Genomic DNA, 23,931 nt, shown 5'->3' on the forward strand with positions numbered 1-23,931 from the left:
TCTAAAATGGCTATGTATCGGCAACAACTAGGAAATGGTGATACTCATAACATCTTTAAACTGGACTAGTTAGGGCAGCCATGGTAAAAGTGTGTTGCTTCAGGTTTTGGTGTCACCAAAAAAAGAAAAAGAGTTGCTTACATTTGATGTGGTGTGAAATATAACTACTGCAATATTGAGGCTATTCTAATTGCTAACACTGTAAGCAAATTGAGTTGAGTCGTTGATCCATTAATTCCTATGGCAGGAGTTGGGAATCGGAGTTGACTGAAAAACCTGGAGCCGAACGCCTTTGAAAAAGCTACTTTGAAAAGCTACACGTAGAGAAAAGTACACTTTGATCCTGAGTCACAATAGTCAAAAAGATCTAGTTGAATACTAACTACCTTAATGAATGGATGTTTAGACTGCCAAAAAGATACACCAGCATTCAAGTCAAGCAGGGATATAAAACACAAAAAGAGATGAATGGGCTTTGGATGCCAGTGTTTCACTTGCTGCACTGAAATCAAATTGACATTTTTTGAAAACCCAGTCTGCTCTAAGAGAAGGAAGCAGTGATAATGCTGATTGAGACTCGACAGATTTCTTAAAGTGTCTCGCTGTTTGCCTGCAGTTTCTGATTTTCTTCTTCACCCTCAGCCATGTTCATCATCGATTGATACTTCCTCTTGAAGAATCCAAGCTGAACATAAACAATACATTGATTTTTAAAGGAAGACAATAAGATATAGACTGAATAAGCTTTAAAACATAAAAATAAAGTACCTTCCAAAGCAATGCGACGGCAAGAGCCAATACCAACAGACCAATGATAACGCTCCCTATGATGGCGCCCACTGGAACGTCCCCTTTAGCTCCAGGGTTGCTCACTTGGACTTTAATCTGCAAAGAAGTGTCTACTTGTAAATTTAGCTTACATACGTAATGACTGCTGATCCCATAGAGCAAAAAAAATAAACAAAAATAATAAAAAAAAACATTATAGCACACACCATTTTAAATGTATGTGAAATATAGTGTATGCTGTAAACAGTTAGGCTGAATTGAATATTTTTTTGAAACTGAAAACGTTTACTTTTAAAGCTCATATACAAAAATACATTTCAAAATGTATTTCAGGGCAAGAAAATACATTTCTGCTCTTACTGTATAGCCTGCATTTAGGCTCAATGCAAATGAAGATAGAATAGCCTACTAGAGATCAAAACCAGATTTAATATGATTTAATTATAATTAATTTATTATATTCACCTTATTTTATAAGAGCATGCACGGCCATATGTAAATTTAATGTCAGGCTTCCGGTGTCATTCACTTTCAGTTATTCTTAGCTGTACAAAATGGCTTACTTCTACATTGAAATTTTTATTTTATTTATCTACTTATTTATTTTTTGCAATATTGTAATGTATGTTCCTTGTTGATTTTTATGTTGATTTTTATTCAAATGTGTTTTGTTAACATATGTGAGTTTATATTACAAATATAAAGTTTTTCTTCAAATGTGACATGAATGCATTTTCTTGGATTGAAATATATGGAAAGAAAAAAAAAAACTATATAAATTATATAGTATTATAATATATTTTCAATAATACACTGTTTAAAAATATATATGTACTAATATATATATATATATATATATATATATATATATACAGTACAGACCAAAAGTTTGGAAACATTACTATTTTTAATGTTTTTGAAAGAAGTTTCTTCTGCTCATCAAGCCTGCATTTATTTGATCAAAAATAAAGAAAAAACAGTAATATTGTGAAATTTGTGTGCATATATACACACACACACACACACACACACACACACACACAGTGTTGGGGAGTAACTAGTTACATGTAACGGCGTTACGTAATTTAATTACAAAATTATTGTAACTGTAATTAGTTACAGTTACTAAGAAAAAATGAGTAATTAAATTACAGTTACTTATGAAATTTTTTACGATTACAAAGGGGATTATATTTGAATATTTACACGCATCCACATACAGATTTAACTGATTTCTTTCCCAAATTGCACTGATTATTCTGAGACATACCGCCCTAATAATTTCCGGGATGCGGAAACACAGTCTGGTTCGTAGAATCCAGTCATAAAAACGGAATGCCTAACGCGGACGGAATATCCCACATTTTGGATGACTAAATCAAAAGTAGGTCAGTACACTTGAATCAAAACATGACATCGACTAGTGTCTGTGAATATTAAGCCCCAAAAATGCAATATATGTCTCCTGCACGTTCTGCGTGTCTGTGGAAGTCAGGCGCGGACTGGACACCGGGAGAACCGGGACAATTCCCGGTGGCCTGGCAGCCGATTTTGCCCCATTATTTAATATCATTCTTGTATAATTGCCTGCCGAATGTACTAAAGCGATCATTTGCGAATCCGCCATTTGATAATTAAATCTCTAATAAGTCATGAATTGTTAGTCATGACTCGCGCGCTCTCCGCGCCTCCGCCAAACGGTTTGGATCAGACTCAGAGTAATCAATGCGAGAGAGAGAGAGAGAGAGAGAGAGAGATACAGAGAGAGAGAGAGAGAGAGAGAGAGAGAGAGAGAATAGAGTGCACTGCTGGAGCAGAGAAGCAGAACTCCTGTTCAGGGTTTCAGGTCAGTTTCATCTGTAAAGATGCTTTTTTGTCTTTGTTTTTTTATTTATTTAATCAAGCAGCAGCACGTTGCTCATCAGTCATCACTCAAAATACTATATATAGGACATCATTATTATCTGTTGTAATGTTACAGTAGTAATTTAGCTGAATTTTTTTTTTTTTATAGGTTTAGGGGGAGCTACGACAGACAACAGCACAACCCTTACGAAAATTAACATTTTAATATTTAACTATAAATCCAGAGAAAATGGTTACTATTGTTTAACTGTGATAACCAAAAATGTAAAATTATTTTACAAATGTATTTATTTAAAAATAAAAACAAATCCATTTGCAAAAAACAAAACAAGGTTATTTTACTTTTATATAGGCTAATAAAAGCATGGTAATTTTTTGTAAGGGAAAATCATGACTCGTGTACAATTAGGATTTTTCTATAAACATTGTAGTATTGTAGAGTATTGTATTGTAAAGTATAGTTTTGTTCAATCTTGAGTATTAAAGTCATGAGAGAGATGGATAACAGGGCAAAATAAAGAGACTGAAGAGAAAAATGGAAATGAAGGTGCAGTTCAGGAGAGAACTTTTAATTATTTTGCATGTCCCCAAATTAAAGATTTAAACCTTTTTTATGTCAGGTCCAAAAAATAGTTTTGTCCATGAATTTGTTTGTATGAGTTTGAATTTTCCAGTCGGAATTTTTTTCCCAGTCCGCCCTTCCTGTAAATTAATGGCAAAGACATGGTTTCATTTACTACACATAGGACTGAAGCTTGCAGTGTTTTCAACCTCTGCCGCCTCAGTATAGGAGTACACGAGCACATAAACATCATTTCTAGAACTGTTCTGTGTCACTTCATGTGCATTTTACTTATTTTGAGAAAACTATCATCATATACAGAGACAGCAGTTTCAAAAAAACACCAATATTTCAGGAGTTTATTACACAGAATACGTCACATGCTTATTAGATAACTGTATTTAAGTTGATGTATATGCTTTTATTCATTATTCTTTTATTTTCACAAATTTAGAAAAGTAATCAAAAAGTACTCAAAAGTAATTAGTTACATTACTTTAATAAAGTAATTGAAAAAGTTACACTACTATTACATTTTAAATAGGGTAACTTGTAATCTGTAACCTATTACATTTCCAAAGTAACCTTCCCAACACTGCACACACACACACACACACACACAATCAGACTTTTTGCTGTATATGATACAAAATTTTTAGAAATCTCTACCTGCAGGTGTTTCTTTGCGATGAACAGCAGCTCTGGTCGAGATGTCTCTATCTCAGCTGTCACAGAGATCACAGTGTACAGAAAATCAGCCTTGAATGAACAAACAAACACGGTTAACCCCAACATTAGCCTAGACTGATACAAGAGAAGTGCTGAGATGTGTTTATTTACCATCGCAAATGTACCACTCCATATGTTTGTCGTTACATCCACATAATAATCATTTTTCTCCTCCAGGTCCTTTAAGACACACTGAACTGAGCGACATGTGGCTGTTTTGCAGTTCTGTGGATGGTGAACAGATGATCAGTACGAATGAAAATTAGGACATCCTGTTATTTGTAATAAGAGACAGGATCAATCATCATGCAAATCAACAAGTTTATCAATATCTAATTAAAAACATTATTACATAAATAATTATTAATGGCTTTCATACTTTACTCATTAGTATACTTCCTTTGTGTTTCACCATCAATAACAAAAGCAAATGTTTTTCACATCTTTGGATTTCAGGATTTATATATATATATATATATATATAAATGAAAATCCACAAGCACTGACCAATTCATTTGTTCCTCTGAAACTCTCCTCTGTGAATCGGGCTGGATAAGGTTTTTCAGTTATATTAAACTGGTCGATCAGATGACTGCCTGAACAATGGATGTTTTCAGCCTGTTTGCGGGAAATATCATGTCAAATCATTTCCACATGCAGAGACGTGTGTTCATGTTTATGATGGATTGTGTGTAAAAATGTGAGGTTTGTTGATTTTGGATCCTCACAGGTGAGGTTTTAATGCTGGTTATGTAGAGGAGAGGATTTCCTGCTCTAGTGCTGTTGGGCAGCGAGACAGTGAGGTAAACCAGGCTGACTGGTACAGTTCCTGTAGAAACCTGGAGAAATAAATACAATCAGCACTACCTTACACTTCATTTTTCAAAGCAAACCAACAGATGGCGGTAGTGAACAGCCTGAAGTATATGGAGGGCCAAATTATTCAAAATTAAATTAAATAAATGTTGAAATATATAAATAGTGAAATACATAAATGAATGCATAAATGCCGAAATAAATATAAATACTTATTTATTTATTCATTCATGTCTTTATTTATACATTTATTCATTCATTCATTTATTTCTTCCCTCCACATTTCATTTTCAGGGTTACGGTTGTGGGCATGTCACTCGGTGGGCGGCATTACCTTTCAAACCCGATTTCTTTGGTCTTCCTAATTTAGGCGCCTTTTCCTTGTTTTTTGCATCACGAGCTATGGCTGAGGGTGGTACAGTAAAAGACCTATTGTTGACTCTTGCAGATGCATTTATCGATCAAAACGTTGACTATGCAGTGTTTCCCACAGCCTTACGCTCTACTTGTGGTGGCACTCCCCCGTCCCATAAATACAAAAAATATTTCTGCCAGCAGAGGGCGCTATAAGAGAGAGAGAGAGAGAGAGAGAGAGAGAGAGAGAGAGAGAGAGAGAGAGAGAGAGAGAGAGAGAGAGAGAGGTTCCCCCGGTAACAGCTTTATACAAAGCAGCGCTGAGCTCACAAACACTGAATTATCAGCCATTACTACTTATAAGATGGAATGAAAATGACATAGAACATTTTTTTAAAACAGTCAGTTTTTTTTAAGAAATACAGTGATTTAAAAACACCTAAGGTGGTTTTCGATTTTGAAATTTGCAGTGCTCATGTTTATTCAATGACGTCAAAGCCTTTTGGAAAATTTATTTGTGGCGGTCAGCTTCACCAATGTATAGGAAACCTAAGTATAAAATATCCGGTAGATTGTGGCTGAAATCAATGCTGCGATAGTAACGTTGACTTTACGTGCCTGTTTCACACTGGATGCGTAAGCATTGCATAGGCAGAGCAGAAGCAGCACGCACCCATTATACTTTCACCGACCACAGAGTCACGTGCCCACATCTGTAACCATGAAAATGAAATGTGGAGGGAGGACATAAATGAATAAATAAATAAATGAACGAATAAATAAATACATAAACAAATAAATAAATTAATTAATAATGATATATTTATGCATTTATTTATATTTAAATGTTTCATTATGTATTTAACAAATTATTTATATATTTCAACATTTATTTAATTATAACATTTTGAGTAGTTTGGCCCTCCTTAGAAGGATTCACGTTTCACTACCACATGAACTCACCTTTAAATTAAAGTTAAAATCTGGGCCGATGTCCTTGAAATTCCTCACTGTGGTTGTGAAATTTTTATCTTTTTCAAGTAAATAAGCATCTATGTTTGAATTTCTGAAGAAATTAAAATATAATAAAGACATTAGAGGACTTTTAGTCAAACATTACGATGGGTTATCAAGTAGAGACAGTGTTGGGGAAAGTAAAGAAAGTAATGCATTACAATATTGCTCGATAAATAAAGTAACTGTGTTACTTAGTTACATTTTATGGCAAGTAATGCATTAAATTACTTTTGCGTTACTTTCTATAACCTGAGCTGTGCTTGCTTATTAATTAAAAAAATAAAAAAATAAATAAAAATACCCCCAGTTCTATTTTTGCCAACTGTAAGACCTTTTAGCATCAGAATTTAAATGAATAAGCCTCAGGCGGAAGGAAATGCCTCTGCACAACATTGGAACTGGAGAAGTGTCAGTGAATAAATGGAAAAACAAAGTAACATTTTGTTGAAAATGTAACTCTGATATTTTCTTATAAATTTCTTATAAAACTACTCAACTCTCTCTCTCTCTCTCTCTCTCTCTTTCTCTCTCTCACACACACACATCACACATACACGTGTAAAAAGTGGTTTTAAATGTGATAAGAAATTATTTCTAATAGAATTCTCATATTATTTAGAAAGTTACTCAGGATCTTTACAAGTTTGCTTCCTACACTTTCTAACCAATTAATTTGACCCAAATAATTCTGAGGTCGGTAATTTATATTAAAGTTTTTGAATTCATGAAAGTTAAAGTTAAATTTTCAGCATCATTACTTCAGTCTTCATTGTCACACAATCCTTCAAAAATCATTCTAATAAGCTGATTTGCTGCTCAATATAAAACATAATTTTTTTGATACTATCAATTTTAAAGGTCACGTTTTTCGTGGTTTTTTTTAAGCTTTGATTGTGTTTACAGTGTGCAATATAACATGTGTTCATGTTTCGCGTGTAAAAAAACCAGTATTTTTCACACAATTCACCTATCTGTATACCGCTGTTTTCACTGTCACAAAAACGGGCTGATGACTTCCTTGTTCTATGAAGTCCCTCCTTCAGAAATACGTAACGAGTTGTGATTGTGCCAGCGGTTCCTGTGTTGTGATTCGACAGCAGCTGAGCGCAGGCTGCCCTCCTGGAAACGTGATTGGGCTAGTTTTGGAGTAGTTTTGAGAAGCAAGTGGGCAGGATTTGTATTGAAAACCTGGCAATCCTGATCTGAACGCACGTGCTGGAGATGTACTTTTAATCACAGAACGCCTTTACTGACGAGATGCGCATGAAAATCGCATTTGATTTTTTTGCACAGCCCTACCATCTAGTTAACAAAGCTAAACAGCGTTGCCCTTTGTGTAATAAGTTACAGAAACTGTTAAACGCACTAACTTAAATAATAAAATACACTTACCGGTTGTGGTCCATAAACAACGCCTTCTCCAGACAAAGAGGGAACTGCTCCATCTTTCAAGAATAATCTTTGTGCGAATCCGGAATTAAACTGATTGAGATTGAGCAGTGGCGTAGCCAGGGGAGGGGCCATGGGGACACTGGCCCCTCCTGAAAACTGATTGGCCCCCCAGTGTGCCCCCACCCTTCTACTTGTCTGTCACTCACAAATTCAAATCATAATCTTTCAGTTTAGTAAATAACTCATGATTGCGTCGCGATGCTTCTCAACGAGGACCAAGAATAGCAAGCTGCTGTTTTCCAACGAAAAAAAGCACACGGTAAGTTGATCTATTTTATATAGCTTATGTTTTTCGATTAGCGAGTTGTTGCAGTGCAAGAAGTGTTTGGTACTAACGTTAACGTCTTTCGGTGTTAGACAGACCAGGTTCGATGACGATGTTATTTCCTAGAGCAGACCAAGATGCTAAACATTATATTTTACTATGCTCCTCTGATGCTGAAGGGGTTTACTGCGTTACGATTTATTTAATTTTCCGCCAAACGCGCCGATATAGGCAACAACGCAATTCAAAGCAATGGTTTAAAAAAAAGTTTAATTGCAATTTTAATAAAGTCATTATTGAATCATGCAGTCGATTAGCGACTTTTTTCACTTAAGTGAGGTGACGAAACAAATCGTATGATGTTTATCTAACGCTCCACACTTGAGACTTTTTTTTACAGTCTATGGGTGAGACACAAGCAAAAACATCGGTTTTTTTACTGGTCAATTTTGAGATTTGGGGCTGTTTCTCTTCAATAACATGTCTTCTTTCAGACTTGTGGTGAAAAAAAAACTCCAAAATACACATATAGGTCTTTATTTTACTACACCTTTAAGGCCCTTTCACACTAAATGCGTAACAAAAAAGCGAAACGAAAAAGCGAATAGTTCGCGTCAAAACCATTCACATCAGCCGCGACGCGAATTTGCGATGTCTGTGACGTTCAGAGAGCTTCAACATTCCAAAACTTTCACGCCGACAGTTGAGAAAATGGACACTTCAACATCATCCAGTGAAGACGAGCTTTTCATTTTCTTTAAAAGACAGAAAAGAAGGTTTTGGGTGCACCCAGTCCTAAAGAACAGAGAGTCTGAAGGGGAGTATGCCAATCTTGTACAGGAGCTAAAACTTTATCATGGCCGGTTCCGCACTTACTTTCGGATGTCTGTGGGACAATTCGAGGAGCTCCTTCAGATAGTGGCACCGCATCTGACGAGACAAACCACAAACTTCAGGGAACCAATTGATCCAGAGCAGCGTCTGGCAGTCTGCTTAGGTGAGCTGTCCTCTTAAAAACATCAGCCCATAGAACACACACACAAGTAATCAGAAGATCCGTCATTTTTGCTGTGACGTCACCTTTGTTTCCTTGTATGTGATTGGCTGAAGCCTTTTTGTCGCCTCAAAACTAAAAAAAAATCGACATCGAAGCGAAAAAAATAAAAGTCGTTTTTTCGCCTCAGCACATTCGCGCTCGGTGTGAAAGCACTCATTACACAAACAGCTGATCAAAATATAAAACCATCGCGCGAATTATTTGCGCATCAAAATTGCGTCCAGTGTGAAAGGACCTTTAGTCTATTTGCGTCTGTAGATTTCTCATAAATTCAGTTGGCGTTCTAAATCACCATGGTGCTCCGCGATTGCTGTCTGCACCCTAGAAAAAATCGCAGAATTGTACTTTTTTGAAATGAACCAGATACATAAACCCATTATAAGCCACATTTTACATAGAAAATGAACTGCATCCACTGTATTTAGTCTGCAGGACAGTGGTTTTGTTGTTGTTGTTTATTTGTTTGGTCAGTATTAACAGTTGTTTGGCTAAAATGAATTGTATGTAATTTCTACAACTTGATGTTTACTTGCTATACAATATATTGTAGTTTTCTTGAATTTTGTGTCAATCAAAGTAAATAAAATGAGTCTCAAATTCGGCGTGTACTGTGTTTTCACAGAAGTTATTGACAAAACGTCATTTGATGACACCTAGAAACATTCTCAAATAAAAAAATCATACATAAATATTTAATGCATGATTAAATAGCAAAATAAATAACTAATACTAAAATAACACTGGACTAATTAAGCTATTCTAAACTGTTTCTATAGGATCCACATATTTTACATGTTAAACTAAAGCTACCTTTTTGAACAAGTAGCTATCTAACAAAGTATGGATATATGATATTTTTAAATCAATATGCTCAAGATTAATTAGCCTTGACATAAGTAGATTTTGTTCATTCATCAATGCAAATTTACTGCAACTGCTGCTATGCAAATTGAATGGGATGTGGATAATAAACAAAAACAATTATATTAAATGTATATTAGTTATATTAATTCATTAATTGTATATTTATTTCTATGAATTATTAATGTTATTCTGCATTTATATAAATAAGGCTATTATATATATATATATATATATATATATATATATATATTATATTATATAAGGCTATTATATTATATAAGGCTATTATAAATAAATTCTATTATTATTATTATTTGTGAGTTGTACACTATTCATACATTGGATTCTTTTATTTATTACAGTTTTTCTTTCACTTTTGTAAAGTGAAAAGTTAATACAAATTGTATTTGATTGTTTTGATTTAGAGCAGTGAATAACTGCTATTAAAATATAATAGGGTATCACTGTTTATTACTGATTTTAAAGGTTACTGAACTCTTGAAATTTGGATATACAGTTCAAACAACACCAGATTGGCCCCTCTGTATTAATCGTGGCTCCTCTTGTGCCCCCCAGTTGAAAAAATCCTAGAATCGCCCCTGAGATTGAGGAAGCTGTCCTCAGAAAAATGTGCTGCACATAGTTTTACATGTGGATTATAATTTTCGGGAACCGAGTTAAACATAAATTGTAACCATTAATCTCCAAGTACAGCGACCCTGGGAAGCCCAAACAAAGCTGATTGGACTCCGAGATGAAAATAACAGCGCTTCGACGACATGGCGACAAACACAAACGCAGCTCTTCCTCTTCTCCGTCGGAGCGCAACAAGACCACGCCCCCCTGTTTGTGTATTCATGTGGGCGGAGGTTAGTCAAAAAACTGTTTTAGTGATGTCATTACTGCAGGAAGTTGAGGGATGTAGTCCAAACGGGTCGTTTTTTGTAGGCGAATTCTGTTAAATAAAATATCTCGCTTGGCATTGAACTTTGAGCTTTAGAATTTTACAGATATTATTTATACTCTAACAACAACATTACACACTAACTAAAGTTTGAAACATGGGATCACGAAGAATGGGACCTTTAAAAACAGTTTTGCTGCTTAATATTTTTGCTGAAACTGTGATAATTTTTTTCAGGATTCTTTAATAAATAGAAAGTTCAAAAACAGCATTTATCTGATTTGTCTATTCAAACATTATGCATATCTTTATTATCACTTTTGATCAATTTAATGCATCCTTGTTGAAAAACAACAACAACAAGAAGTATTAGTCTAATTGACCCCAAACCTTTTAGCAAAATTAATACAGGCAAAATGCAGCAACCGACCAATCAGAATGAAGTATTGTTTCATGTCTGACCTGCTGAGGATAATCTCAGAGTTGTATTGGACAGGAATGGAGACAGAGATCTTATTATCAGCGGGAGCTTCCTCTGTGCTGTCACTGCAGTGCAAATGAACCAATGAAACAATGATTAACAGAGCAATCTACTCACACATATAATCCTGGATCACAGACACTTACTGCTTAAAACTATTTTCACAGTCTTGAGGGACTGTCAGATATTGGCAATTCTCTAAATTGCTTTTGTAAAAAAGCATTTGAACAGCGATGATACAAAACCATGATAGTCATTAAAAATGAATTGGGTAAAACAGTTTACCTTAAAGCTTCGAAGACAACATTGGCATTTTTTTGAAGCTGATTCAAGTTAAATTCAAAGTTGACCACAAATGTAACCTATGAAAAACATACAAAACCATTACAAACATATCAGTCGGATACTGACATTAGTGCTCATCTGTGTCTGTCTCACCGATTGGTCCGTTCTCAGCACTGGATAACTAACTTGGCAGATAAGTGTGTATGATTCTTTCATTAGAGTGCACTTCACCTCTGCTCCTTCAGTCTGCAAAATCAGATTGGATAAGCAAAAAATAGCTGGTTTTGAACACAAGAATGTGTGTGTGCATATACTAGTAAAATATGCATATTATGCTGCACTTCACTTACAGTTAGAATCTTCTATATGGAAGTGTGAGTAAGATTATTTAAGGATAGAGGAGTTGTCGAGTCATAGCTCACCACCCAGGTCCGGCCCAGTTTTGTACAGCTTGTTTTAAGAAGAATATAAGTGATACATTTTTTGCATTAGTTATGAAGTACCTGTGGTGTAACAGAAGAATAGAACAGGTTACTGGAGTAGAGGGCCGACACTCGAGCATTGTACGCATTTTCCTTTCTGTTCATCACAGTCACAGTGAAGGAGAGCCTTCTCTTGTTCTGGCTGACCACCAGTTGAGTTTTGCTAGAGATAATAATAATAAAAAAAACTTTCATACCAGTTATTGTCACACTATGTGTAGTGAACAGTGAGGAATGAGAAAACCAGGAATGCACAGAACAATCTTCTTTTATTAAAATAATCCACAGGAATACACAGGGCAGACAGGAGCACAGGAAACACAGAGGTAGAAGTATATTCTCCCTCAAACATTGAACTGAATGGACAGAGGCTTATGAACACAGAATAATTGGGAAAACACAGGTGCTAGGAATGACACAGTTAACGTGGGACACGGAACATATGCAGGGAAAACACAACATAATGAGTCCAGGGCGTACATTACAACATTACTCCCCCCTCCCGCAAGGTGTGACCTCACACCATAGAACAACGAGAGTGTGGGGGTTGGAGCTTGGAGCAGAAGGAGCCCAGCAGGACCGAGAAGGAGGAGTCCGAGGTGGAGAGCCAAAGATCCAGGGTCACAGAGAGGATCCGGAGGTCCTAGGCAGAGCTGTGGATCCGGGGCTGTGGTGGAGCTGAAGCAACAGAGGACTCAGTTGGAGCCGAGGGGATAAAGGAGCCTGACGGAGCCAGGGGGATGGAGGAAAGAGGTGAAGCCAGAGGAGTGGAGTCCCGAAGCACAGGATGGTCAACGCTAGACCAAGGTGGAGCCGGAGTGATGATAAGAACCAGGGAGCTTGTGGACTGCTGGGAGGGAGGGAGGGAGCTATGAGCCATGGTGGAGCCGACTGGTCAAAGGACCGAGGCGGAGTCCAGGCCTCGGAGGTTGGAGGCGGCGGTATGAAGAGACTCTGACCACAGCGCCGCTGGAGGATGGCAGTCCCGCGGGGCTTGCACCACAATGATGGTGGGCTGAGGGCTGCCAGACAACAGCAGTGGAGGAGGCTGGAGCGGGTGGGAGTGAGGGTATTTTCGAGGAGCAGGCACTGGAGGGCACATTCTAAGAGCAAGCAATGGAGAGCACATTCTAGGAGCAGGCACTGGAGGGCACATTCTAAGAGCAGACACTGTAGGGCACATTCTAGGAGCAGGCACTGGAGGGCACATTCTAAGAGCAGACACTGGAGGGCACATGTTACGAGCAGGCACTGGAGGGCGCATTCTAAGAGCAAGCAACGGAGTGCACATTCTAGGAGCAGGCACTGGAGAGCACATTCTAGGAGCAGGCACTGGAGAGCACATGTTAGGAGCAGGCACTGGAGGGCACATTCTAAGAGCAGGCACTGGAGGGCACATTCTAGGAGCAGGCACTGGAGAGCACATGTTAGGAGCAGGCACTGGAGGGCACATTCTAAGAGCAGGCACTGGAGGGCACATTCTAAGAGCAGACACTGGAGGGCACATGTTACGAGCAGGCACTGGAGGGCGCATTCTAAGAGCAAGCAACGGAGAGCACATTCTAGGAGCAGGCACTGGAGAGCACATGTTAGGAGCAGGCACTGGAGGGCACATTCTAAGAGCAAGCAATGGAGAGCACATTCTAGGAGCAGGCACTGGAGGGTACATGTTAGGAGCAGGCACTGGAGGGCACATTCCAAGAGCAAGCACAGGAGAATCAGAAGCCCCCTCAGGGCTGGAAGAGGGAACCATGGACAAAGAAGGGCTGGACGGGACCAGCAGAGACAAAGCAGAGATCTCCAGATCAGATTCCCAGTCAATGAGATCCTCCTCCTTGTTTTGGCCCTTTTGCCGCACCATAGTCAGCTCACCGTCAACCATGGTGCAGGGGGCGGGGCTCCTTTCACTCTTGTGGCAGGCAGTGTTGCCGTCATACACACCTGGACTGATGTCACAGTCTCAGGCTCTGTGGTAATCCTCAGCTATGTCGCTCTCTCTAGTGATGGCTCGTCGGTTGCGGCGGGCTCAGGCTCTCCATCAGCAGTGGTATCAGGCATGTGCTCCGCACATCGGGGAGATGGTGGGTTGGGTTCTGGGTCAGGAGGTGCACCGGCGGGGAACAGAGACCCATTTCTCGCCAGTGTCCACTCCACAAAGCTGGTGAATTCTGCTCGAGGGCCATCTTCGGATGATGACGCTGTTGAGGTTGGCATCACAGAATGTGCAGAATGCCTCATCCGGATGAATTTTTCTCCCTGCTGCAGCAGGAGGAGGATGAATTCGGAGTGAAGGAAGGGATCCATAACAACACACTGGAAACAAAAGGACTGAGGAAATGGACTGAGAAAACCGGAAAACAAATGTAGGGTAGACACGCAATTTAAACTGTTCTGGTCTGAGATTCTGTCACCCTATATGTAGCGAGGAGTGAGGAAACCAGGAATGCAAGGAACAACTCGTCAACACACTGAATTTTACATTTCCTATAATAAGGGATGACTGACTGAAGTCATATGCTTGAGGGAATCTTACCCGAGTGTCTCCTCTCTCTGCACAGTCAGAACCAAGTCACTGAAGCAAATGTCATCTTGACCACAGTCCTTTGAGAACGGGATCTAGACCAAACCAAACCAAACCAAACCACAGTGAGGATTTAGGAACAGTTTCCTGGATATTATTCTGTATTCTCATATTCTAAATGGACTAAGCCAGATTTTTTTCATGGAAACATTAAAAGATTAGAGATTAAAAAAAATAAGAAGTATTATAGATACATACATTGGGTATATCTCTCCTTCCTTGCGATTTATGTACTGAAATAACTTATTTGTTTTGTATCTTTTTTTAAATTTTAATATTTCTAGAGAGTTTTAGTTGTCTATTTTTTCACTAATATTTGTCTAATATTTTTTATAAAAATGCTATGCAAATAAATTTTAATTTGAAATTAAATTAAGTTCATACAATACAAGTACTTGAAACTCAGACTTTTGCTTCTTGCAACACTCACAAAAAACTCCCATGCAGTAGTACTGAAGACATCCAGAACGGGGTTGGCGTCTGGATGGCTAACAACTATGTCCACACGCAAAGCAATCGAGTTGACAAGGTCAGGGGTCTCCTGCACATACAAGTCATGCTCTTCACATAAGTCCTGCACAGAGACGCTAATGTCTTTCTGGACGACTCGATCCAAGTTGCTGAAATGACCTCTAGGGCTGACCCGAGATGACTGTAGGTTGGCATCCAGGGTCAAGTTGTAATTGATATCTGTTTTTATAAAAGAAAGTTCAAATGTATCACTTCCTCAAACCATTTGTGTCCATCTCCTTAAAAAATAAGACCCAGACTACAATCAGTATCCTTACCCACTGGCCCCAGTGGATTTGCTGGTTTAAATGTTGCTCTGAAACACACTTTAGCTTTGAAGCAGGACACCTGCCTCCCGCTATAGCGACATGGTTTACTCAGGATACTAATCTTGTCAGGGGTAAAGGAAACCTTCGCCAGGACGACTGCAACTCCTCTACTCCTAAAACCATATGAGAGAATTCAAAAATGCATAAACTAAGACACAACCCTTTGACTGATTTATGGCTTTTGGAACAAACAGAAGAGCCCCACAGAAAGCTGATGCTTAGAGGATTGCTGAGGTGAAAATGGGATTCCAGAGGACAGCTAAAGTGATTATTTCCCTGGCCACAAACACATTTACAGTACATATCCCACCAAGACCGAGGCTGTCTCTGCAGCTGTTCTGCACTTAACTCAATTTTTGAAGGTGGGCTGTTATGAAGTATTACAAATTAACATGGCATTGTGTTACATGGGATGGTATAATCTAGTTTTTTTTACACCCCCTCAAAGAATGAAAATCAGTTGAAAATTAAGGCTGATTTTGGTTGGATTCATCTTAGATATAATACATTTTTCAGTTACTCAAGGCTCATTTCACTCATATATTACTATAGCTGTTATTTCTCTCTTGATAAAAAAGATAAAGATCTGACTTCCTGTTCTAGTTACCGGACACTCTCTTTGATAGGGACTGATGTTAGATGATATGTTCAAGTACTATTTTGTCATCTAGAGAAATTTATGAACAGGCTAGTTCATAGTGACCAAATTTGATTCATTAAATCTCGCTCAGCTTTGGACAACTTGCACAGGTTATATCATATTTTTAATTCAATTAATAGTTTGTCCTCCCCTTGTGCAGTCTTTCAGATGCGATGAAAGTTTTCGAGCAGCTAGAATGGAACTGTTTATGGGCTGTTCTATCTGTTTATTTATGGGCTGTACAGGATCTGGGTCTAGGATCGAGCTTTATAAATATGATATAAGTTCTGTACGCCAATCCAGCAGCCTCTGTTCTCACAGGTTCTGTTTGCTCTAATCCATTCTTCATACATCGAGGTACTCGTCAGGGTTGCCTGCTTTCTCCTCTGTTATTTACTCTATCCTTGGAACTAAGGATGTTGCGATAACCGTGATATTCAAAGCAACAATTATTGATATCATGTTAATTTAGTGTGTGACTTATTGTAAAGTGTTAACATTAAAATTTATTCATCATATAGTTGAATTTGACAGTATTTTCTCTCTTGTCATTTCATAGGAGCTTCAAAGAAGACAGAGAAAGCCAGAGTCTTGTGCCCTGCATTTATCAGTATTAGGGGTGTAACGGTTCACAAAATTCACGGTTCGGTTCGGTTCGATACGATATACTGGTGTCACGGTTCGGTACGGTTTGGTACGTTTTAGATACAGCAAAAAGAAAAAATTGGCAGATAAATTTCCTTGATTTTTAAAAAAAATGTATTTATTAAACTAACAAAGTATGCTTTCTTTTTTTACATTTAACAATAATGGAGCTATTCTTTACCCATCTTCTATGGTGTTTTCTTAGCAGCATACTGTATAAAACAAAAACAGCTCCTTTTAAAAAAAAATGAAAATGTTACATTAGTTATGAACAAATACAAAGATGAAACTTTTTATATGGAGCTCTATAACTCTTTATATTGAGTGTGTTTTTACTCAATTGGTTCTCTATAGGGCTTATGTTTTTTGGAACAAAGCAGGAATTATGGTCTGTCTGAAATGGGCTCGTGAAGGAATATTGTAACAGGGCTCAATTACATTAAGCATGTTCTTAAAACCTATGTTTTCCACTACAGAGTAAGGCGCTCGCTCACTCAGTACGCGCTGAAGGCTCGTTGCAAAATGGCTAATGCGTTTAACAGACCAGAAATAGAAGATCCTCCAATAACCAACAGGTCTGGTGTTTGGTTGCACTTTGGATTCCCTGTTTTAGGGAATCAAATTTAGACTTTATGCTCAAGCGTTTTTCCTGTGCCCTTTATCAGTTTGATCCTTTATGATCCTGATGCTTCTGTGTATTGGAGAGCAATTGAGGACTCTATTGTTTATCCATATAAACTGAAGCATCTTGTTTTTTAGGGACAGTTAAGCCCCTTTCACACTGCAATTCCAGCAAATACACGGGTAATGTGCCCTGGCAATTGTGCCTGGGTTGCTAGATTTTGCACTTTTACACTGTGATTACCCGGAATATGTGACAGCATTCACACACAACCCGTAAAGGTCCTGTAATGACACGTGACATCAGGGCATGATGTGTAATGTACGAGTCGAAAACACTAGGCACTTTAAATTTCAATTAAGCTGGTGAACGATCCCAGCTTTAGCGCGGGAAGTGAGGAACTAACTGATCTCTGCTTCATTACAGTTTGCACATATTTTTTCGTTGTGAACGTTGATCTTCCTTCAAAACACCTGGTAAAAAAGTTGCGCGATAACGTGCATAATCACTACGACACGGCATTAGTTCTGGCTTTTGTTCACACAGCGCTCTTTCCGGAACTGAACCCGGCAATGTTACTAGGTCCCCGACCCGGGACCAATCCTAGAATCAATCCCGGGTAGTGTTTGCTTTCACACAGAAGGTGACCCAGCAATGTTCCGGCAATTTTCCGGGTCCAAGGTGCAGTGTGAAAGGGGCTTTAGGGACAGCTTACACAGTGTAAATCTCAGTTTGATCCCATTGTAACCCACCTCCTCTCCACATGGAGGGATGTTGAAAGACATTTACAACTAGTCACAATATGGCATAGGCATTTGCCTATTTTCCATAATAATAATCTTTTGTCAGACAGTACTCTATTTCATTGTCCGCAATGGACTCATAATAAAGTAGACACTCTGGGAGATATCTATGATGATAATGGTTTACAATCCTTCCAGAATCTCAAAACTCATTATATAATGTGCCAGGCACCTCCTTTTTAATGTATTTGCGCACTAGATCGGCCCTTAGGGCATATGGGGTGCCTTGGAACTCTCAACTGCCTTTTCACCCTTTGCGAAAATTAATTCTTACCTCTGAGGAATCTCTCTCCTCAGCTTCAGTTATCTATCTCTTTATTTTTGAGCATTCATACAAATCTTTATCTATTACAACTGTTTGTGCTAAGGATCATTGGAAATTTCTACATAGGATTTACTTGACTCCAATTAAATGTGTGGTAAGTGGGGCGTGATTTTGCAAAGTCTGCAGCGGGAGAGAGTGAGTCGGGAGACGAACGGTGAGTGAGAGGGTTAAATGCAAATAACCAATACCTGTGTCTTGTTTCAGTAAACACCAGGAGAAACTGGAGTGGGTGTGAGAGAGAAGGACTGCTGACTGGTGGAACCTTGACTGAGCTGGAAACCTCAATAAAGTGAAAGTTATTAAACAACTGTGTTTATGTTTTTGTGCTGTGTGCACAGCGATCTGTTTTGAGAGTGAATATATGAGAATAAAAAAAGCTGACCCTGTCCTTTTACTTCTCACACAAGAACCTTGTTACAAAATGTTTATATATGAATCTGTCATTTAAGTGTAATCTCTGTTTGCAAGGATCTTTAGGCGTATTTTTGCATTTTTTGGGAGTGCCCCTCTCTCTCACCTTTTTGGCTCTCACAGGATCTTATTTGTTGGGTACTGAGATATTTTTGACTATGACTTTTGGGACCTCATCTGGTCCTCACAACAATGATGTTTACTGTTAGCTGCTCTCACAGCAGCAAAAAAGTTGTTAGTCAGCCTTTGGAATTCACCCAATTGACAGACGAACCTGGACCGTGTATTTGTTGGACATTATCTTGATGGAACTCTCAACTTCTCATATACATGGATCTAATGTAAAAACTGTAAATTTATAAATCTTTGTAAAAATTATTTTTGTTAGTTATGTATTTGTATTATTTATTTAATTATTATTTTAATTATTCTTTATTTTAATTAATTATTCTTCTTTTTTTTTAATTTTTTTTTTAAGTCTACCAGGGGGTGGAATGGGTTCTATATTTGCACAGTATTTTTTTTGTTTTGTTTGTTTTTTTGTTTTCCGAGAAGAAAATTCAATAAACAGTTGTTAACAACAAAAAAAAAAAGAAAAATAAAGAAAATGAAGGCTGATGTATTCAAATTCTCACCAGAGTTGGACCACTTTCCCAAAAGCCCCCACCACAACATCTGGGATAGAGTCTCCATTCATATCTTCACTGGCGTCCAGAGAGCGGCCGAAGAACTTCAGTGCTGGGTCCAGTTTTGTTCCAACAATTTTCTGAAATTGTAAGAATTTTCTGAATTTGGATAATTGCAGATAAATTTAATGTGTGTAGAGGACTCCATGACGTTTGGTTCTACCTGTGAGCTCTGCTTTCTGATGGTTTTTCTGTCTCCATAGTAGATGTAAACGGCACCTTGGCCATTGCCTTCCAGTGGAGCACCAACCACCACATCACTGAAGCCATCCAGGTTTAAATCGGGGACAGCAGTAATGGCTGTCCCAAACCGAGCATTCTCAGATGCGGAGGATCCCTCTAACCTCCCCTGGTTGCTTAATTTGCCCTGAGAACAATATAAGGCAAGATGGTCTTTTTAGGACCTGCTTTGAGTGAAGATTCGTTTTTTGAACAGTAAAGCGGTTTCACTTTGTTAATGGTGAAGAGGTAGACTCTTCCGGTTTCAGATTTCTCCTCGCTCATATACATCGGAGCTCCGACCAGCAGCAGATCAGTCACACCATCAGCATCCACATCAACAGGACAGAGAACGCTGCCAAAATAAGAGCCAATCTGCAAACCACAGAACACAATGATCTATGACAGGACTTCACTGTCTAAAACTAAAGCTCATTAAATCTCACAGAGAGATGTGTTTACCTGATCTCCTCTCTGTGAATCTACGATGACCGGCTGATTCTGGCTGTTGATACTGTAAACTATGACCTGTCCTCTATGAGCGGCACGAGGAGCACCGGCCACATAAAACTCAGACGAGCCATCAATTACAGATGTGACAGAGTATCCTCAACACATGACAGGGGAAAATGTTAGGAATTTGTTTAATCACAAATACAGTAAAAAGCATTAATATTGTAAAATATTATTATCATTTAAAACAACTGTTTTCTACTTGAATATATATGTGTTTCTCAATAAATTAGAATGTCGAGGAAAAGTTCATTTGAGTAATTTAACTCACATTGTGAAACTCATGTATTAAATACATTTAATGCACACAGACTGAAGTAGTTTAAGTCTTTTGGTTCTTTTAATTGTGATGATTTTGGCTCACATTTAACAAAAGCCCATCAATTAATCTCAACAAATTAAAATACTTCATAAGCCCAATAAAGAAAAAAAAAATTTTTTAGTGAATTGTTGGCCTTCTGTAGAGTATATTCTTTTACTGTACATGTACTCAATACTTGGTAGGGGCTCCTTTTGCTTTAATTACTGCCTCAATTCAGCGTGGCATGGAAGTGATCAGTTTGTGGCACTGCTGAGGTGGTATGGAAGCCCAGGTTTCTTTGACAGTGGCCTTCGCTCATCTGCATTTTTTGGTCTCTTGTTTCTCATTTTACCCCATTCTCTATGTTCATTACTGGTGAGTCTGCTGGCCAGTCAAGCACACCAACACCATGGTCATTTAACCAACTTTTGGTGCTTTTGGCAGTGTGGCCAGGTGCCAAATCCTGCTGGAACCTTGGTTTCCAATTGAAATACAAAACTTGCTTTCATCTGAAAAGAGGACTTTGGACCACTGGGCAACAGACCAGTTCTTCTTCTCCTTAGTCCAGGTAAGACGCATCTGATGTGGTTCAGCAAATTCCTTGACACGTCTGTGTGTGGTTGCTCTTGATGCCTTGACCCCAGCCTCAGTCCATTCCTTGTGAAGTTCACTAAAATTCTTGAATCGATTTTGCTTGACAATCCTCATAAGGCTGCGGTTCTCTCGGTTGTCTATCTTTTCCTTCCACTCAACTTTCTGTTAACATGCTTGGATACAGCACTCTGTGAACAGCCAGCTTCTTTGGCAATGAATGTTTGTGGCTTATCCTCCTTGTGAAGGGTGTCAATGATTGTCTGCGACCATTTTGAAGGCTAAGGAAGTCTTTGGAGGTGTTTTGAGTTGTTTAGCTGACTGGCATGTCACCATATTCTAATTTGTTAAGATAGTGAATTGGTGGGTTTTTGTTAAATGTGAGCCAAAACCATCACAATTAAAAGAACTGAAGACTTAAACTACTTCAGTCTGTGTGCACTGAATTTATTTAGTACACGAGTGTCACAATTTGAGTTGAATTGTTTTCTTCAACATTCTAATTAATTGAGATGCACCTGTATTTAAAATTGTAATTTATTTCTGTGATCAATGCTGAATTTTAAGCATCATTACTCCAGTCTTCAGTGTCACATGAACCTTCACAATTAATTCTAATATACTAATTTGATGCTCAAGAAACATTTATTATTATCAGTGTGGAAAACAGTTGTGCTGCAACATATTTTTGTATTAATTTATAAAAATAAAAATCTTACAGACCCCAAAAATTTGAACTGTAGCAGAAATGTGAATCTAAAGTTACATGACTTCTTTATTTGCTTTTTATTATGAAAATGACTTTACAGTTCATTTTCTGGCTGGCTCACCAAGTAGTGAGCTGTGGTTTCTGTCATCCAGGATTTTCTCAAAAGCATTTTTGAGGAAAATGTGTGATTTCTCAGCTGTTTGATGGACGATGGTCCCGCTCCATCCATACGCTCCAACAGCACCCAGCATGATCACATCCTGTGGGATAAAATGCCACCCGTCATGCCTTCAGTTCTTGTAAATCAGCATGGTACATTACAAATTAACTCAATCAGATATTTTGAAAGATTACTGACACCTTCTTATTGGTCTGGTGTGCGCTGAATCCTACTTGGGACATCTCCAGTTGAAATTCCTGACCTTGACTGGTGCCTCAAATCAAACAAGTCTAAACCATCAAATGCTTATCATAACTTAAAGCTGTATTTTAGGTTAAAAAAGTGACCTGTTTCACTGGATGAACAAATGCATTATTCAATTTGGCATACATGAATGCAAGATTTACCCTCAATGTTAAAGATTCTTTCCCCCAGAGTTTCTGCGATATTGATTAGTGCTTCCTCTGATGACACATTGAACATGTAGTTCTCTGTTGGAGTGCTAGCGATCAATTCAATCTCCTTGATGAATATTTGAATATTGGCACTTTGCTTGAGAATCTGCGTAATTTCATAGATGACAGTAATACACCAAATTCAAATTTGACTGTCTATTAAAAATATCTAAACAAACTTAAAACTTAAAGGGGTCATATGATGTGATTTAAAATTTTCCTTTCTCTTTGGAGTGTTACAAGCTCTTGGTGCATAAAGAAGATCTGTAAAGTTGCAAAAACTAAAGTCTCAAATCCAAAGAGATGTTCTATTCAAATCTTCACACAAAGAAAGAAGGCATGGTTTCAGTAACTGCAGTTAGTTTTGAAGCAGCCATGTCAGGGAGATGCTGTGTATATCTAGACGAAAGCAAAATCACTTTATTTGGCCTTCCGAAAGTAGATGCATTTAGGAATCTTTAAGATTACTTCCAACAGAACAAAATGCATTTTATGGAAGACTGTTTCGTGAACCTAGGAGAGGAGGTCATTCTGACTTTGCTACAACAATCTGACGCTTCTGAATCAGCTAGTCTAAGTATGTTTTGTTATTAGTTTAAGTATTTGCTAATGAATGTTCAAATGCATAGTTTTGTGCGTCGTGTGTGTGTGTGTGTGTGTGTGTGTGTGTGTGTGTGAATGTGAATGCACGCACTGAGAGGGAGAGAGAGAGAGAGAGAGAGTGTGGTCACACGGGGGAGTCAGCTGTCTTAACCGTTCGTGGCTTGTGTACTTTGAACACATACTAGCTTCATCACTGTGTCTGTCATGTTACATTTATTTTTAAAGATGAAGCTCTGGATTATGGAAAGGAGCATTACATTTCCGATGAGTGCTTGCGGTGTTTGGCTATCACAATGCACTGGGTCAGTTGGCCAATCAGAGCAGACTGCACTTGTCAGAAGGAGGGACTTTGTAGAAAACGACGTGTTTGAGAGAGATGGTGCATAGAGGACCTACAACAATGTACAGTTTTTGAAAAATAATGTTTTTTTTTAACATTAAAGCACATTGTCAGCATATTCTGTTACACCAAATACACAAAGAAATTATCGTTACAAAAGCATCATATGACCCCTTTAAAACATAACACCTTTAATTCAAGACATATTCTGCAAATTCAAATCCAAAAAAATTATTAAAAAAAATAAAAAACTATAAAACTGGGTACCTTAATATGAAATTTAAAACAGTGATTCTCAATACTACATTTTATTAATGTAATGTTTTTTTTCATGCTGATCTCTCTCACTCACAGCAATGCCAAAGCGAATGATGCCCTCTCTTTTGCATCTCTCAATGACCTCTTGACCTTTATGACCATCAGCAGATTCTCCATCTGTTACCACAACCAACACCTTAGTGGCATTGGGACGGCCACCTTTTTCTGGTAGGAAAGCTGTCTGTCTGAAACACAAACAATCACAAAATGTGTTTTTTTCCACAAACAATAAATAAACAAACAAACA

The 23,931-nt window shown here is 38.0% G+C and overlaps 1 protein-coding gene across 3 annotated transcripts in view; it reads right to left on the bottom strand.

Annotated features, from left to right (window-relative positions):
* LOC132132044 (integrin alpha-2-like) overlaps window positions 1-23,931 on the bottom strand; it is a 94,021-nt gene that overhangs the window by 42,123 nt on the left and 27,967 nt on the right. Inside the window, exons 8-29 of one of the 3 annotated variants that reach the window (XM_059544214.1) lie at window positions 23,719-23,869; window positions 22,376-22,529; window positions 22,169-22,242; window positions 21,930-22,068; window positions 20,157-20,302; window positions 19,926-20,069; window positions 19,639-19,842; window positions 19,425-19,555; window positions 15,293-15,456; window positions 14,935-15,194; window positions 14,457-14,539; window positions 11,945-12,086; window positions 11,595-11,687; window positions 11,442-11,518; window positions 11,138-11,221; window positions 6,080-6,182; window positions 4,675-4,785; window positions 4,454-4,564; window positions 4,058-4,171; window positions 3,887-3,976; window positions 769-885; window positions 305-685 (exon numbers count right to left, since the gene is read on the bottom strand). In XM_059544214.1, coding sequence (XP_059400197.1) covers window positions 590-685; window positions 769-885; window positions 3,887-3,976; window positions 4,058-4,171; window positions 4,454-4,564; window positions 4,675-4,785; window positions 6,080-6,182; window positions 11,138-11,221; window positions 11,442-11,518; window positions 11,595-11,687; window positions 11,945-12,086; window positions 14,457-14,539; window positions 14,935-15,194; window positions 15,293-15,456; window positions 19,425-19,555; window positions 19,639-19,842; window positions 19,926-20,069; window positions 20,157-20,302; window positions 21,930-22,068; window positions 22,169-22,242; window positions 22,376-22,529; window positions 23,719-23,869 — 2,788 coding nt within the window. In that variant the 3' untranslated portion in view covers window positions 305-589. Of the gene's footprint in view, window positions 1-304; window positions 686-768; window positions 886-3,886; window positions 3,977-4,057; window positions 4,172-4,453; window positions 4,565-4,674; window positions 4,786-6,079; window positions 6,183-11,137; window positions 11,222-11,441; window positions 11,519-11,594; window positions 11,688-11,944; window positions 12,087-14,456; window positions 14,540-14,934; window positions 15,195-15,292; window positions 15,457-19,424; window positions 19,556-19,638; window positions 19,843-19,925; window positions 20,070-20,156; window positions 20,303-21,929; window positions 22,069-22,168; window positions 22,243-22,375; window positions 22,530-23,718; window positions 23,870-23,931 lie in introns of those variants that run through there. The other 2 variants (XM_059544216.1, XM_059544215.1) reach the window with 2 other exon arrangements.

The sequence above is a fragment of the Carassius carassius genome, chromosome 49 (assembly GCF_963082965.1).
Source record: "Carassius carassius chromosome 49, fCarCar2.1, whole genome shotgun sequence".
Classification (NCBI taxonomy): Eukaryota; Metazoa; Chordata; class Actinopteri; order Cypriniformes; family Cyprinidae; genus Carassius; species Carassius carassius.